General features: G+C 42.4%; 1 protein-coding gene across 7 annotated transcripts; it reads left to right on the top strand.

Moving 5' to 3' along the window:
• Window positions 1-6,373: 6,373 nt before the first annotated feature.
• LOC110486392 (SWI/SNF-related matrix-associated actin-dependent regulator of chromatin subfamily E member 1) lies at window positions 6,374-14,905 on the top strand. Of its 7 annotated transcripts, none has more exons than XM_021557942.2 (12): window positions 6,374-6,525; window positions 7,103-7,247; window positions 8,399-8,450; window positions 10,452-10,495; window positions 10,976-11,080; window positions 11,876-11,968; window positions 12,330-12,461; window positions 12,566-12,737; window positions 12,838-13,010; window positions 13,092-13,193; window positions 13,458-13,722; window positions 13,919-14,905. In XM_021557942.2, the coding sequence occupies exons 3-12, from the start codon at window positions 8,444-8,446 to the stop codon at window positions 14,137-14,139; spliced, it is 1,314 nt and encodes a 437-aa protein (XP_021413617.1). In that variant the 5' UTR covers window positions 6,374-6,525; window positions 7,103-7,247; window positions 8,399-8,443; the 3' UTR covers window positions 14,140-14,905. The 7 variants fall into 7 exon arrangements, with proteins under 7 accessions (XP_021413617.1, XP_021413621.1, XP_021413619.1 ...); XM_021557946.2 differs by having other exon boundaries at window positions 11,876-11,956; XM_021557944.2 differs by having other exon boundaries at window positions 10,976-11,074.
• Window positions 14,906-15,020: the final 115 nt, after the last annotated feature.

Genomic DNA, 15,020 nt, shown 5'->3' on the forward strand with positions numbered 1-15,020 from the left:
GGATATGGTTCTACCAAGAACCGTTCTGATCTAAAGAACCCTATTTGGAAGACAAGGGTTATTTTGTAAGGCAAAGGGTTCTACCTAGAACCTTTAATATCCTGAGAACCGTTTTTGGAAGAAAGGTTTATTTGATGATTCTTTGGAAGACACGAAGGATTCTTTGGAAGGCAAGAAGGGCTCTACATAAAACCTTACGTAATATTTCCCAGTATGCTCTATTTCAGGGAGATTACGAATGGTTTGTTTTACTGTATTATCTGTGTTTTTGCATGTACATTTATTGATTCATTCATTTCATGCTACACAAAGATAACTAACATAATGTTCGTAATTGGATTCATTGCACCCGTAACTGAGATGGCTGTTCCAGTTTAGATGATTGAGATAGTCTCAGCATTCAATCTTCCATAACGTGACAGTCATTCTGAATGCAGGTTGTGGGTGATTTAACAATTCCACTTGTTGGATATACTAAGTAGCTGGATTCCAATAGGAATTACACATCACATTGCAAGCCTAAGCATAATGTGACTTGCAGGCCTGATGTGGCCTGTAACCAGGAGTTTCCTAACACCCCTGTGTTAGGGTATAACTAGGCCCTCAAAGAAAGGCCTTGTGAAATGTAATGTATTATCATAGATAATTTGATTTTAAAGGCTAATAAGGTTGGTGGAATTGTTTATAGAGGGTTCTAGGTAGAACCCTGCACGGGTTTCTTTGAAGAACTCTATGGGGACAAACTGAAGAACTCTATATGTTTCTACTTAGCACCTTTTTTTCTGAGTGTATGTGTACATGTGTGAAAGTGTGTGTTTGTGTGGCGTCAGTATGCGTGCGTTATCTGTGTGTGTTTGTGAGAGTGCCAGTGTGAGTGTGTGGCTCAAGTCCTGTGAGAGTGCAAAATAGTGTAGTGCAGATAGTCCGGGTAACCATTGGATAGCTATTCAACTGTCTTATTATTGGGGATACAGTGCCTTTGGAAAGTATTCAGACCCTTTGACTTTTTCCACGTTTTGTTACGTTACAGCCTTACAATCCTCTCTCGGAGCTCCGAGGACAATTCCTTTGACCTCATGGCTTTGTTTTTGCTCTGACATGCACTGTCAACTGTGGGACATTATATAGACAGGTGTGTGCCTTTCCAAATCATGTCCAGTCAATTGAATTTACCACAGATGGACAACAATCAAGTTGTAGAAACATCTCCAGGATGATCAATGGAAACAGGATGCACCTGAGTTCAATTTCAGTCTCATAGCAAAGGGGCTGAATACTTACGTAAATAAGGTATTTCTGTTTTTTATTTGTAATAAATTAGCAAAAATGTCTAAAAACCTGTTTTCGCTTTGTCATTGTGTGGTATTGTGTGTAGATTGCTGAGAAAAAAATATTGAATCCATTTCAGAATAAGGCCGTAATGTAACAAAATGTGGGAAAAGTCAAGGGGTCTGAATACTTCCCGAAGTCACTGTAGAAGCTGTCTCTGAGCCTGTTGGTCCAAGACCCGATTATCTGGTACCGCTTGCTGGACGGTAGCAGAGAGAGCGTCCATGGTTTGGGTGGCTGAAGTCTGTCTAAACACAATATCATACATGTACTGTTTCTGTATGATAATACCACTATGCCTATACAGTGCCTTGCGAAAGTATTCGGCCCCCTTGAACTTTGCGACCTTTTGCCACATTTCAGGCTTCGAACATAAAGATATAAAACTGTATTTTTTTGTGAAGAATCAACAACAAGTGGGACACAATCATGAAGTGGAACGACATTTATTGGATATTTCAAACTTTTTTAACAAATCAAAAACTGAAAAATTGGGCGTGCAAAATGATTCAGCCCCCTTAAGTTAATACTTTGTAGCGCCACCTTTTGCTGCGATTACAGCTGTAAGTCGCTTGGGGTATGTCTATCAGTTTTGCACATCGAGAGACTGAAATTTTTTCCCATTCCTCCTTGCAAAACAGCTCGAGCTCAGTGAGGTTGGATGGAGAGCATTTGTGAACAGCAGTTTTCAGTTCTTTCCACAGATTCTCGATTGGATTCAGGTCTGGACTTTGACTTGGCCATTCTAACACCTGGATATGTTTATTTTTGAACCATTCCATTGTAGATTTTGCTTTATGTTTTGGATCATTGTCTTGTTGGAAGACAAATCTCCATCCCAGTCTCAGGTCTTTTGCAGACTCCATCAGGTTTTCTTCCAGAATGGTCCTGTATTTGGCTCCATCCATCTTCCCATCAATTTTAACCATCTTCCCTGTCCCTGCTGAAGAAAAGCAGGCCCAAACCATGATGCTGCCACCACCATGTTTGACAGTGGGGATGGTGTGTTCAGGGTGATGAGCTGTGTTGCTTTTACGCCAAACATAACGTTTTGCATTGTTGCCAAAAAGTTCAATTTTGGTTTCATCTGACCAGAGCACCTTCTTCCACATGTTTGGTGTGTCTCCCAGGTGGCTTGTGGCAAACTTTAAACAACACTTTTTATGGATATCTTTAAGAAATGGCTTTCTTCTTGCCACTCTTCCATAAAGGCCAGATTTGTGCAATATACGACTGATTGTTGTCCTATGGACAGAGTCTCCCACCTCAACTGTAGATCTCTGCAGTTCATCCAGAGTGATCATGGGCCTCTTGGCTGCATCTAGAGGGACGGCCAGGTCTTGGTAGATTTGCAGTGGTCTGATACTCCTTCCATTTCAATATTATCGCTTGCACAGTGCTCCTTGGGATGTTTAAAGCTTGGGAAATCTTTTTGTATCCAAATCCGGCTTTAAACTTCTTCACAACAGTATCTCGGACCTGCCTGGTGTGTTCCTTGTTCTTCATGATGCTCTCTGCGCTTTTAACGGACCTCTGAGACTATCACAGTGCAGGTGCATTTATACGGAGACTTGATTACACACAGGTGGATTGTATTTATCATCATTAGTCATTTAGGTCAACATTGGATCATTCAGAGATCCTCACTGAACTTCTGGAGAGTTTGCTGCACTGAAAGTAAAGGGGCTGAATAATTTTGCACGCCCAATTTTTCAGTTTTTGATTTGTTAAAAAAGTTTGAAATATCCAATAAATGTCGTTCCACTTCATGATTGTGTCCCACTTGTTGTTGATTCTTCACAAAAAAATACAGTTTTATATCTTTATGTTTGAAGCCTGAAATGTGGCAAAAGGTCGCAAAGTTCAAGGGGGCCGAATACTTTCGCAAGGCACTGTATATATATATATATATATGAACACAAATATGAAAACAATATGTAAAGTGTTGGTCCCATGTTTCATGAGCTGAAATAAAAGATCCCAGAAATGTTCTAAATGTGCAAAAAGCTTTTTTCTCTAATTTTATGCACAAATGTGTTTACAGCCCTGTTAGTGAGCTTTTCTCCTTTGCCAATATAATCCATCCACCTGACAGGTGTGGCATATCAAGAAGCTGATTAAACTGTATGATCATTGCACAGATGCACCTTGTGCTGGGGACATTAAAAGGCCAATCTAAAATGTGCAATTTTGTCACACAACACAATGCAATAGATGCCTCACGTTTTGAGGGAGCGTGCAATTAGCATGGTGAATGCAGGAATGTCCACCAGAGCTGTTGAAGGAGAATTTAATGTTAATTTCTCTGCCATAAGCCTCCTCCAACGTTGTTTTAGAGAATTTGGCAGTACGTCCAACCAGCCTAACAACCGCAGACCGCATGCAACCACGTCAGCCCAGTACCTCCACATCTGGCTTCATCACATGTGGGATCGTCTGAGACCAGCCACCCGGACAACCCCATGAAACTATGGGTTTGCACAACAGAAGAAGTTATGCACAAACTGTCCAAAACAGTCTCATGGAAGCTCATCTGCATGCTCGTACTCACCAGGGTCTTCACCTGACTGCAGTTCAGCGTCGTAACTGACTTCAGAGGGCAAATGCTCACCTTCGATGGCCACTGGCACGCTAGAGAAGTGTGCTCTTCACGGATGAATCCTGGTTTCAACTCTACCGGGTAGACGGAAGACACTGTATGGTGTCGTGTGGGCGAGCGTGGATGTCAACATTGTGAACAGGGTTCTCCATGGTGGCGGTGGGATTATATCCCAGTAGGCATAAACTACGGACAATGAACAATGGCAATTTGAATGCAGAGATATCATGACGAGATCCTGAGGCCCATTGTTCGCCGCCATCACCTCATGTTTCAGCATGATAACGCACAGCCTGGAAGCTGGAAATGTGGCAGTTCTTCCATGGCCTGCATACTCACCCGACATGTCACCCATTGAGCATGTTTGGGATCAATGTGTACGACAGCGTGTTCCAGTTCCCGCCAATATCCAGCAACTTCGCACAGCCATTGAAGAGGAGTAGGACAACATTCCACAGACCACAATCAACAGCCTGATCAACTCGATGTGTCGCACTGCACTTATTTTGTATTTATTTAACCAGGCATTCACTTAAGAACAAATTCTTATTTACAATGACGGCCTACCCCAGCCAAACCCAGATGACGCTGGGCCAACTGTGCACCGCCCTATGGACCTCCCAATCACGGCTGGTGAACTGTAACTCAGTAAAATATTTGAAATTGTTGCGTGTTGCGTTTAGATTTTTGTTCAGTGTATACAGCCTGGAATCGAACCAGGGTCTGTAGTGACACCTATAGCACTGAGATGCAGTGCCTTAGACCACTGTGCCACTTGGGAGCCGAGGCAAGTGGTGGTCACACCTACTTTTTTTTAAGGTATCTTTGATTAACAAGTATATCTGTATTCCCAGTCATGTGAAATCCATCGATTAGGGCCTAATAAATGTATTTTAATTGACTGATTTCCTTAAATGAACTGTAACTCAGTAAAATATTTGAAATTGTTGCGTGTTGCGTTTATATTTTTGTTCAGTGTATATGTTCTCAAAGAGAAATCTTATATGCATTCATCAGATGTATTCTCTGCAGGAGCCCCAGCCTTGGTCAGCTAGCGTTACCTAGCAACCTATTTTACTACGCCATCTGTGCCCCCGGAAATGAATATTCATTATTCTTCAATATGCATGTCTGTGTGCAGGTGATTGGTGTTCACGGTTACTATGGTATTCCTCAGACAACAGAGATATTCATCATTCATATTTATGTTCAAGTCATATCTTGTCGCTATCTTTGGACCATATTAGTTCTATGCACTGCAAGTAGGCCTACATTTTAGTATAATTGTACTACAGTATCATGTCCTCATCATGAATCTATGTTTTAATGACTTGACAATCCTGAAGGATATTGGTGGTTTCATGATTGACTGAAAATAAATGATGCAGCTGCTGGCTTGAAAAATAAGCACAGAATCATTGAAAAAAGTGTTGCATTCTGCGATGTTACTTGGGGGACATTTCCATTTGGAGCAGTTTGAACAAGTACAGACAGAGTAAGAACAGCACATTCTCTCAATGCAGTCTAGCCAGAATGGAGAAGTGGGAGTGGGAAAGGAGGTTAAACACCCCTGGGAAAGGACACTCCATATTGGGAATACATTTTTCAACATCCGACAGCATCTATCTGTCTCTGTTGTCAACTATGTCAAGTGGAACAAATCCCAGTTCACCCTCTTCCACAGACTCATCACGCACACAAGTGGCACCATTCAAACCTTGAGCAGAAACATAATATAGCACTCATACATATTACATCTTCATTAAGCTCACAGGACAGTAAGAATGTAAAAAGACCTAAGTAAACACTCATGGGGACATTTTGCGCTTTGGTGTTGGGTAACATACAAGAGGTTTAGCCTTGATGTCTGGTCTTCAGGAGAAAAGCTCCCCTTCATTATTAGGGCTTACCTCACAGTCCTGTCTGCTTCTTTCTGGTGATGCACTCTAGCAGCAATCCTTTGAATAAAATGGAGAAGACTAATACATATCCAGGTCACTCACAGCAACATGGAAGCTCTGGGGACGTACTACCACACATCTCACCCTCAATTTGGTCAAGAAGTGGTGGTGTTATACAAGTGAACTGAAACTGTACTTTACTAAGTTACAGGGCTTTATAAAGGCTAAATAACTAAGATGGAGCTTGAATCTCAAACATACCCTTTTTATTTGTTCTGTGTTCTGTGTGCACAGAAGTGTAAGAAAGACAAGAGGTGAAACATTTGTATGAAACATCTTGAGGAGGGGAGAACAATCAGGATCAGGTATCTATCTGTCTGTGCTTGAACTTTAACAATTACGGTACGGGATGGAGAGCTGACCCAAGATCAGTTTTATTTAATCTGCTCAAGTCATGACCAAGGGGGTGCAGCCATGCAATACCTAAAAGCAGTCTGCATAAAATCAGTTGAGGTGTTCTGCAGCCACCTAGCGGTAAGCAAAGGCAAAGCATATTAACTAACTGGGTGCAAATAAGCGGTTCCTCTCCGAAACAGTAGACGGCGTGTTCCACGAAATCGTGTTTCTATCCGCAGTTATTTACCAGCGAAACAAATAACAGACGCGCTTTTGAAGGAACAAAGAAAGGAGGTCGGGGTGAGTTCATTTTGAAGTGTATATTCTTTCGATAGTTTTGCATTTAACTTTTTTGAAAAGGTCAGATGGAGATCATTTCACAACTGAATAGAATTGTATTTCTATTCAAACTAAATAAAATCTGCATTTAATTGCAAGCAAGGCTTAGCTAACGTTAGCTAGCTAACTGCTTTAGCGCCCATGAACGATATCTCCTGATCAGGGGAGGTTTTGTTAAGAGCCCCGACGCCTGCTCTAAACATTAACACGCATCGCGTGCGGTACGTTTTTGGAAACTTATGGAACGTATCTTTCATATCCGCGATAAATAATTTAAGGAACTAAAGGTGAAATTACCACACCTTTATTTTATAGGGTTGGTGTTCCCACAAGGCCATATCAATTCAATGGGCTTTATTGGCATGGGAAACATGTGTTAACATTGCCAAAGCAAGTGCGGTAGATAATATACACAAGTGAAGTAGACAATACAAATTAACAGTAAACATTACACATACAGAAGTTTCAAAACAATAAAGACATTACAAATGTCATCATACATACATACATAAATAATACTGTATATATGCATCTCCAGCTCTTGTTTACGGAAGCCAGGCAGAAATCATAGGCGGCCACCTGTGCTAATGAGCTATCTAGCTTGCTTCGAACATCTGGCTGTGTACGCAACAGTGGGAGGAAGTGTAGTTCTTCAACTGGAGAAACAACTTCTGTGCAATACTGTAAGTGTTTATTTTGTATTTGAAAGTGTATTTCTCACTGATATGAAAGATAAGGGGCATATCAGCATATGTTTAGAAAATCGGTTTTGAAGGAGTGGCTATTGACATTATCTAAAAGTTCAAACACAGCGTCGGAATTGTAGTTCACATGGAGCCAAATGTGGGAGAATGTAACCGCTGAAAACCTTACATATGGAAAGGGGTTTAAGAGCTAGCTATAACAGTAAATGTTAGCTATTATCGTTAACTCTGCATACTAGATTAGCTAGCTAGCTACATTCTGTAACTTTGCTAGTTTGGATGTTTAATTAACGTATGTTGTTTTGATATCACGTCCTTGACGTAACTAGTTTCAACCTAGAATGATTTAACTATAGTTACTGTAGCTATCTCACTATGCGGCTAGCTCTCTTACTAGCCACTTCTCGACATTTTCCAACCATTGCGTCATCACATTGGCATTGTCGGGTAGATTCTCACACACTGGTATCTTGTATATGCATCTGTGTCAAGTCATTTACTAATTACATTTGATAAATAAATCAAAGTGTTAAACGCCTGACGAAATTGACATAAACAAAATAAGTTTCAACCAACGTGGGGTCTACCGCCTCCCCCCAGTTGCTAGTTTGCTCTGGTCACATCGCGGCGATGACACCTAAAAATGAACGTTAATTTACTTGGCTCAGTATGAGGCTCTGCGTTTATGACTAGCTAAACTATAACGTTACTTTCTTAATTTATGAAAGTAAAGATGTTGCTAGGGTTCTGGAGAACGTTCATGTATGCGTAGGGTGCCATTAATCCCAAATACGAAATAAAGTGTTTTTTTTTTGCATTTTCTGTACCGCTACACTAGGTCGGGTCCACGAGTTTGCTTCGGATCTGCCGAGCTGCATGCGTGGACGAGAGCTATTCTGCCAGTATAGAAAGTGCTTTAAATTCGTTTATTTCGTATTTTAAGGAAATTACACCATGTTTTGTATGCAGCCTACTGGTTACATTGAATTAATGAGCCAACAACAGTGTGAATCCTACTGTCTTGTTTCCCAGATGCCATAATCTTTCAATCTCTTGCACTGGGCAGCACTAGCCATTTTTGGCATTGTTATTATTATTTTCCTATAACAAGCTCAATGTTTTTATTACAGCACCAATGAGGAGAATAGCTTGAAATCCACAATCCCTCAGCCAAGATGTCAAGTAAGTAGATATTTACAGTTGAAGTCGGAAGTTTACATACATCTTAGCCAAATACATTTAAACTCAGTTTTTCACAATTTATGACATTTAATCCTAGTAAAAATTCCCTGTTTTAGGTCAGTTAGGATCACCACTTTATTTTAAGAATGTGAAATGTCAGAATAATAGAGGGAATTATTTATTTCAGCTTTTATTTCTTTCATCACATTCCCAGTGGGGCAGAAGTTTACATACACTCAATTAGTATTTGGTAGAATTGCCTTTAAATTGTTTAACTTGGGTCAAACGTTTTGGGAAGCCTTCCACAAGCTTCCCACAATAAATTGGGTAAATTTTGTCCCATTCCTCCTGACAGAGCTTGTGTAACCGAATTGTCTATGGGATTGAGGTCAGGGCTTTGTGATGGCCACTCCAATACCTTGCCTTTGTCCATAAGCCATTTTGCCACAACGTTGGACGTATTCTTGGGGTCATTGTCCATTTGGAAGACCCATTTGCGACCAAGCTTTAACTGCCTGACTGATGTCTTTAGATGTTGCTTCAATATATCCACATAATTTTCCTCCCTCATGATGCCATCTATTTTGTGAAGTGCACCAGTCCCTCCTGCAGCAAAGCACCCCCACAACATAATGCTGCCACCCCCGTGCTTCATGGTTGTGATGGTGTTATTTGGCTTTTAAGCCTCCCCCTTTTCCTCCAAACATAACGATGGTCATTATGGCCAAACAGTTCTTTTTTGTTTTGTCAAACCAGAGGACATTTCTCCAAAAAGTACGATCTTTGTCCCTATGTGCAGTTGCAAATCATAGTCTGGCTTCTTTATGCCGATTTTGGAGCAGTGGCTTCTTCCTTGCTGAGCGGCCTTTCAGGTTATGTCGATATAGGACTTGTTTTACTTTGGATATAGATACTTTTGTACCTGTTTCCTCCATCTTCATAAGGTCCTTTGCTGTTGTTCAGGGATTGATTTGCACTTTTCTCAACAAAGTACGTTCATCTCTGGGAGCAGACTCGTCTCCTTCCTGAGCGGTATGACGGCTGCGTGGTCCCATGGTGTTTATACTTGCGTACTATTGTTTGTACAGATGAACGTGGTACCTTCAGGCGTTTGGAAATTGGTTCATCCTTGGGAGCAGACTTGTGGAGGTCTACAAATGTTTTTCTGGGGTCTTGGCTGATTTCTTTTGATTTTCCCATGTCAAGCAAAGAGGCACTGAGTTTGACTCAAATGATGTCAATTAGCCTATCAGAAGCTTCTAAAGCCATTTCATCATTTTCTGGAATTTTCCAAGCTGTTTGAAGGCACAGTCAACTTAGAGTATGTAAACTTCTGACCCACTGGAATTGTGAAACAGTGCGTTATAAGTGAAATAATCTGTCTGTAAACAATTGTTGGACAAATTTCTTGTCACGCACAAAGTAGATGTCCTAACTTACTTGCCAAAACTACAGTTTGCTAACAAGAAATGTGTGGAGTGGTTGAAACACTTAGGTTGGAGTCATTAAAACTAGTTTATGTATACTTCTGACTTCAACTGTATCTCAATTGGTTTTGAATTGGAGTGGCAGGTAGCCTAGTGGTCAAGGGTGTTGGGCCACTAAAGTCTCTGGTTAAAATGCCTGCGCTGACTAGGTGAAACATATGTCTATGTGCCCTTAAGCAAGGCACTTAACCCTAATGCTCTAGATAAAAATGTCTGCTAAATGACAACCCCAAAAAATGAAAGGGGTCCAAATGAAAATACTGCACAGATTCACCTCAAACATAGAAATAGACTAAAAAGCGACGTGGGTTGAGAATTTTCACCAGTTTAAAGAAATCTGTGACCTGTATTGTAAAACCCGTTATTAATGAGCACATGGTACCAATATAACTGACATGTAGGTTTAGATACAGGTTAAACACTAACTGCATTATATAGCTTAATTGATACAGGGAGTGCAATTTACTCTTTGTTTTGTATGTCTGAACTTTGTCTTCACATTTATTTTACACAGAAAGGCCATCATATGCACCTCCCCCCACCCCAGCCCCCACAACTGTAAGTATCACACACCATCCAACACCAGTCCTCCCATTTTCCTGCCAATGCCATGGGAGTGGGTCTTCTATACAATCAACAGGAGCTCAGTAATATGCTGTTGGGCTGCAGGACCGCACAGACATATTAGCTTGGGATGTTCTGTCAATACATTTGCAAGATTGTGACTCGCAGACAAACATTTTCCCTTCATCTAAATCATGCTGCTATACATTTTGAACATCCAATGGATGGAAGTAGAACTGGCCAGTTACCAGCTGTTTACCTCCCTCTTTGCTACCTTTTTATTTTGTGATCCTCCTATGACAGAAACAAGCCAATGACTATGCACTGCTTTTTGTTTTTTCAAGATGGCTGCTTTCGCATGACTATGCTATGCAAATCATTAGCCCCAAAACTCTCCTTTTCATATATTTTTTTGTCCCTCCCCCTTGTTTGTGTCATTTCTCATTCGTGTTTTGTCTCATTTGTCTCCATCAGCAAGTGCCCAACACCCCTGGGTTTGTGGGGTACAACCCATACAGCCATCTGGCCTACAACAACTACAGGCTGGGAGGGAATACCGGCAGCAACAACAGGGTAATGGTAGGACCAATGCCATCCGTGGCTAGAGCCCAAGGAGTAAGGCTGGCTATTCCCTGAGTGAGAAAAGGATAATTTGGAGAAGGGGGAAATGAGTGTTTGGTACAAGAATAGAAGGGTGAAGAAAAAAATAAAATATTCAACAGAAAAGGATACTTTTTGGGGGGGATAAATGTTACAACAAAAACAGCAGCTGGTCGTGGTCAAGTGAGGTCAGTAATTGCTCCAAAGTCCTCCTATAATCTTCTGTAAATCACACGATCATCTTACTCCAACTGATTTGATGACCCACCAACCACATGTGATTATTTGTTAGAAGTGTCACCAGCTCCCCTCATCTTGTCCCACTCCTTGATGCAAAAGCATTTCATGTTAGAGCAGTTGCCCCTCTGCCATGCCCCTCCCCTGCTTGTACAGCCTGCTAGGGAGCAGCAGCATGTTGCCCCGTCCATCCAAGGCTCATGACTTGGCATGTCAGAGGTTCATACTAGTTGGTGTTTTAATCACAAGGCAGCCAAAACTGATAGCAGTATTCATTTGAATTATAGCCCTAAACACTGAGGGCAATAATTTGTCCTACATACCAGCTATGCATGAAACACTATCCCAAAAATAAGGTGCAACATTTTGGAATGAGTCTCTTTAAGAGCTTCACTTAATGCAGATTGTGTCATTTTCAGTTGTGGCCCTGCCCCTTTTTCATAGTAGTACATAAGTGTTATATACGTGTTTTCTGTAATAACTATGTCCATTGGTTTGACCTGTTGATATTTTATTTTCTTTGGCTCTCTTTCCCAGAATTCCTCAGGAATCACTGTTCCCAAGCCGCCCAAACCGCCAGACAAGCCGCTAATGCCCTACATGCGGTACAGCCGGAAGGTAAGCAGGAAGGTAAGACACCCACGGTGTCTACTTTTACTGCTTGTACAGGGGGTCACCCAGCCAACCATCTGGATGGCCGGGGACCCCACTGTTGATGACCCCTGGTGGTATGTTCCTCACATCTTACCCCCTTTGGATTGGAGGTCGGAGACAGCTGAGTTACCCCACCATCCGGATCCACTCCTCTTCAACACCTGTCTTCATTGTTGATTCTGTCTGTCCTTGTTTCTGTGTGACCTGTTGTGCTTGCTTTCCCTTTGTCTCCTCCAAATCAAATCTTTCTCTCCCTCTTTCTTCCTCTTGTTTATTTGTATACATTTTCCAGCTTAGTTGCTGCTCTGTTTTGACCATGGTGCCTCCTTTTTGCCAGGTCTGGGACCAAGTCAAAGCCTCCAATCCGGATCTGAAGTTATGGGAGATTGGAAAGATTATTGGTGGCATGTGGAGGGACCTCACTGAAGAGGAGAAGCAGGACTACTTGAACGAATATGAAGCGGAAAAGGTGAGGACAGTTGGGAGCTGCAGTTTTCCAATGCCCTAGCTATTTTGCCTTGGGTAAATAAGTCCAGTCCTTTCACTGAGATTTTATAATTACTGCCTCTATAGATTGAGTACAACGACTCCCTGAAGGCCTACCACAACTCACCGGCTTACCTGGCCTACATCAACGCCAAGAACCGTGCAGAGGCAGCTCTGGAGGAGGAGAGCAGACAGCGGCAGACCCGCGTTGAGAAGGGAGAACCTTACATGAGCATCCAGCCAGCTGAAGACCCAGATGGTAATGGCCCGGGGACTAGAAATTCTGTCTCTCCTGTACCTTTTTTTGTTTATCCATAGTGTGTATTGAAAGCCAATGTTTTTGTGTGTCCTTTTCGTAGACTATGATGATGGGTTCTCCATGAAGCACACGGCCACCGCTCGCTTCCAGAGGAACCACCGGCTCATCAGTGACATCCTCAGTGAGATAGTGGTGCCAGATGTGCGCTCTGTCGTCACCACTGCACGCATGCAAGTCCTCAAGCGCCAGGTCCAGTCCCTCATGGTGCACCAGGTAAGCAAAGCTAGTGGAAAACACGCACTGGCCTGTAATCACACAATAGTCTGGTTTGACACTGTTGTTTCCTTTCCACAGAGGAAGCTGGAAGCAGAGCTGCTGCAAATAGAGGATCGGCACCAGGACAAGAAGAGGAGGTTCCTGGAGACTACAGACTCCTTCAATAGTGAGCTCAAACGGGTATGTGCCCCCACCCAACAGTGTCCAAAGTGAGAATCACCTCATACAAAGTGCAACAGCTGATAGCCTGTGTCTTGTTTTTGTACCAGTGTAGTTTGTTTACTTTTATCAGCAGCCGTGCTGTGATGATAGGTTTGTATTCTGTGCCACTCAGTAGCTGTTCAAGTTTGTCTTTGTAGCCCTGGTGTGTTGTACGAAAGTCTGATTTGTCGTAACTGCTCAAAGCTGCAGTGTCTACAACTAGATGTGTTTGTCTGTGTGCAGCTATGCGGTCAGAAGGTGGAGGTAGACATGGAGAAGCTTGCAGCAGAGATTGCTGCGGCAGAGGAGGCTGCTAGGCGGCGGGCGGAGGAGAGGGAGAAGGAAGTGGCGGAGCAGGCAGAGAAGACTGCCCAGGAACAGCAAGAGCAGCAGCAGGCAGCAGCGGCCTCCGCTTCGTCTACCCTGCCCATCACTGAACAGAACAACACCACCCCACCAACCACAGAGACCAAGGAGGACCAGGACAAGCCAACCCCTATGGAGACGGGTTAGTCATACCAACATCGCACTCAAGCATTCTCTGTTATTTCAGTAACTTGCTGTTTGGAGTAAGAAAAAGCCTGATACAAGTAGTGCTTTTATTGCAGTAACATGTTAACCGTTGTGGCATTCAGACATTGTGATCAATGATCATTACAATCTACACAGTCACCTGACCTACACACTTTCCTCCTTTCCTTCAGAAGAGACTCCTACATCAGAGCCATCTGAGACCCATCCTGAGGCTGAGGAGGGCACACATGCTGCAGAGAAGCAGCAGGGTCCGCCGGTGGAGAGCGTCACGGACGAGGGCACCAGTGACAGCACCGCCCCATCTGAAAGCAGCACCGGACCCCCTGCAGACACCCCTGCCTCAGCTGAACCTGCCCCAGAGGAACGCCCAGCCAGCCAGCCCTCCCAATAGCATCTCTGTAGAAAGGCACACCTCTCTCTGAGCACACTCTCTAACCTATAGACAAGGGCCATGTTTTGTGGGCACAGTGCTGCATATCAAAAATATTGGAATGTATAGAAGTGATTTCATGGGTAGAGATGTCCATAGTTTTGTACATTCTGTATGTTATTTGCGATGTCGTGCAACCCTGTGCCCATTTAAATATGACCCTGTGATGTTCTTCCACCATCCCCACACTCGGTTTGTGTGTTCGACATTTCTATTGATCTTGCAATGGACCTCTGGATTCATACCACAAGCCAACAGTTCCTCTTTAGCTATTTGCTATTGGCGTTGATAGAACAGGGAAGGGCCTTGGCCTAATTTATTCCACACCCAATTGACAACGGTTTTTACATGCTATTTCTGTTGCCTATTTTTATCTAACTTTTAGTTAGTAATCAATATGGTGTGGACTGTTAGTGATGGATTAAATACATAATTCATATGAAATGGCCAGTCCTTGAATATCACCTATTATATCACAGCAAATGGATGATTGTGAACTGTTTTACATGAGCTGTTTGCAACTGCACGGCTGTCAAACCCTGTTGCTGTGTATCACCACTAGAGAAATGGTCATGATGAACCTCAGATAAAACCTCACGCTTTCAAATGACTGTTTTTACTTGAATTTGAATGATTTTAGTATGCCTCTGCGATTTGCATCTTTTTTTGTACTGTCAAGCCTCTTGCCCAAATAAAAGTAATTTCTGTCTTTCGGACCAATGGCTTATTTCAAATGTTTTATTGGCTTTCTTTCTCTAGATGTAGGCCTACTGATTGCTTAGACTGCCTAATAGCTCAGCATTGTAATTTTGATGACTCGACAATATATTCAAACCGTAATT

Source organism: Oncorhynchus mykiss, chromosome 13, assembly GCF_013265735.2.
Source record: "Oncorhynchus mykiss isolate Arlee chromosome 13, USDA_OmykA_1.1, whole genome shotgun sequence".
NCBI lineage: Eukaryota > Metazoa > Chordata > Actinopteri > Salmoniformes > Salmonidae > Oncorhynchus > Oncorhynchus mykiss.

Excerpts from the sequence above, each read along its gene's own strand:
- LOC110486392 (XM_021557942.2), top strand. Across the intron at positions 13,194-13,457 it reads TCAATAGTGAGCTCAAACGG|CTATGCGGTCAGAAGGTGGA; the intron begins GTATGTGCCCCC and ends GTCTGTGTGCAG. Across the intron at positions 13,723-13,918 it reads GCCAACCCCTATGGAGACGG|AAGAGACTCCTACATCAGAG; the intron begins GTTAGTCATACC and ends CCTTTCCTTCAG.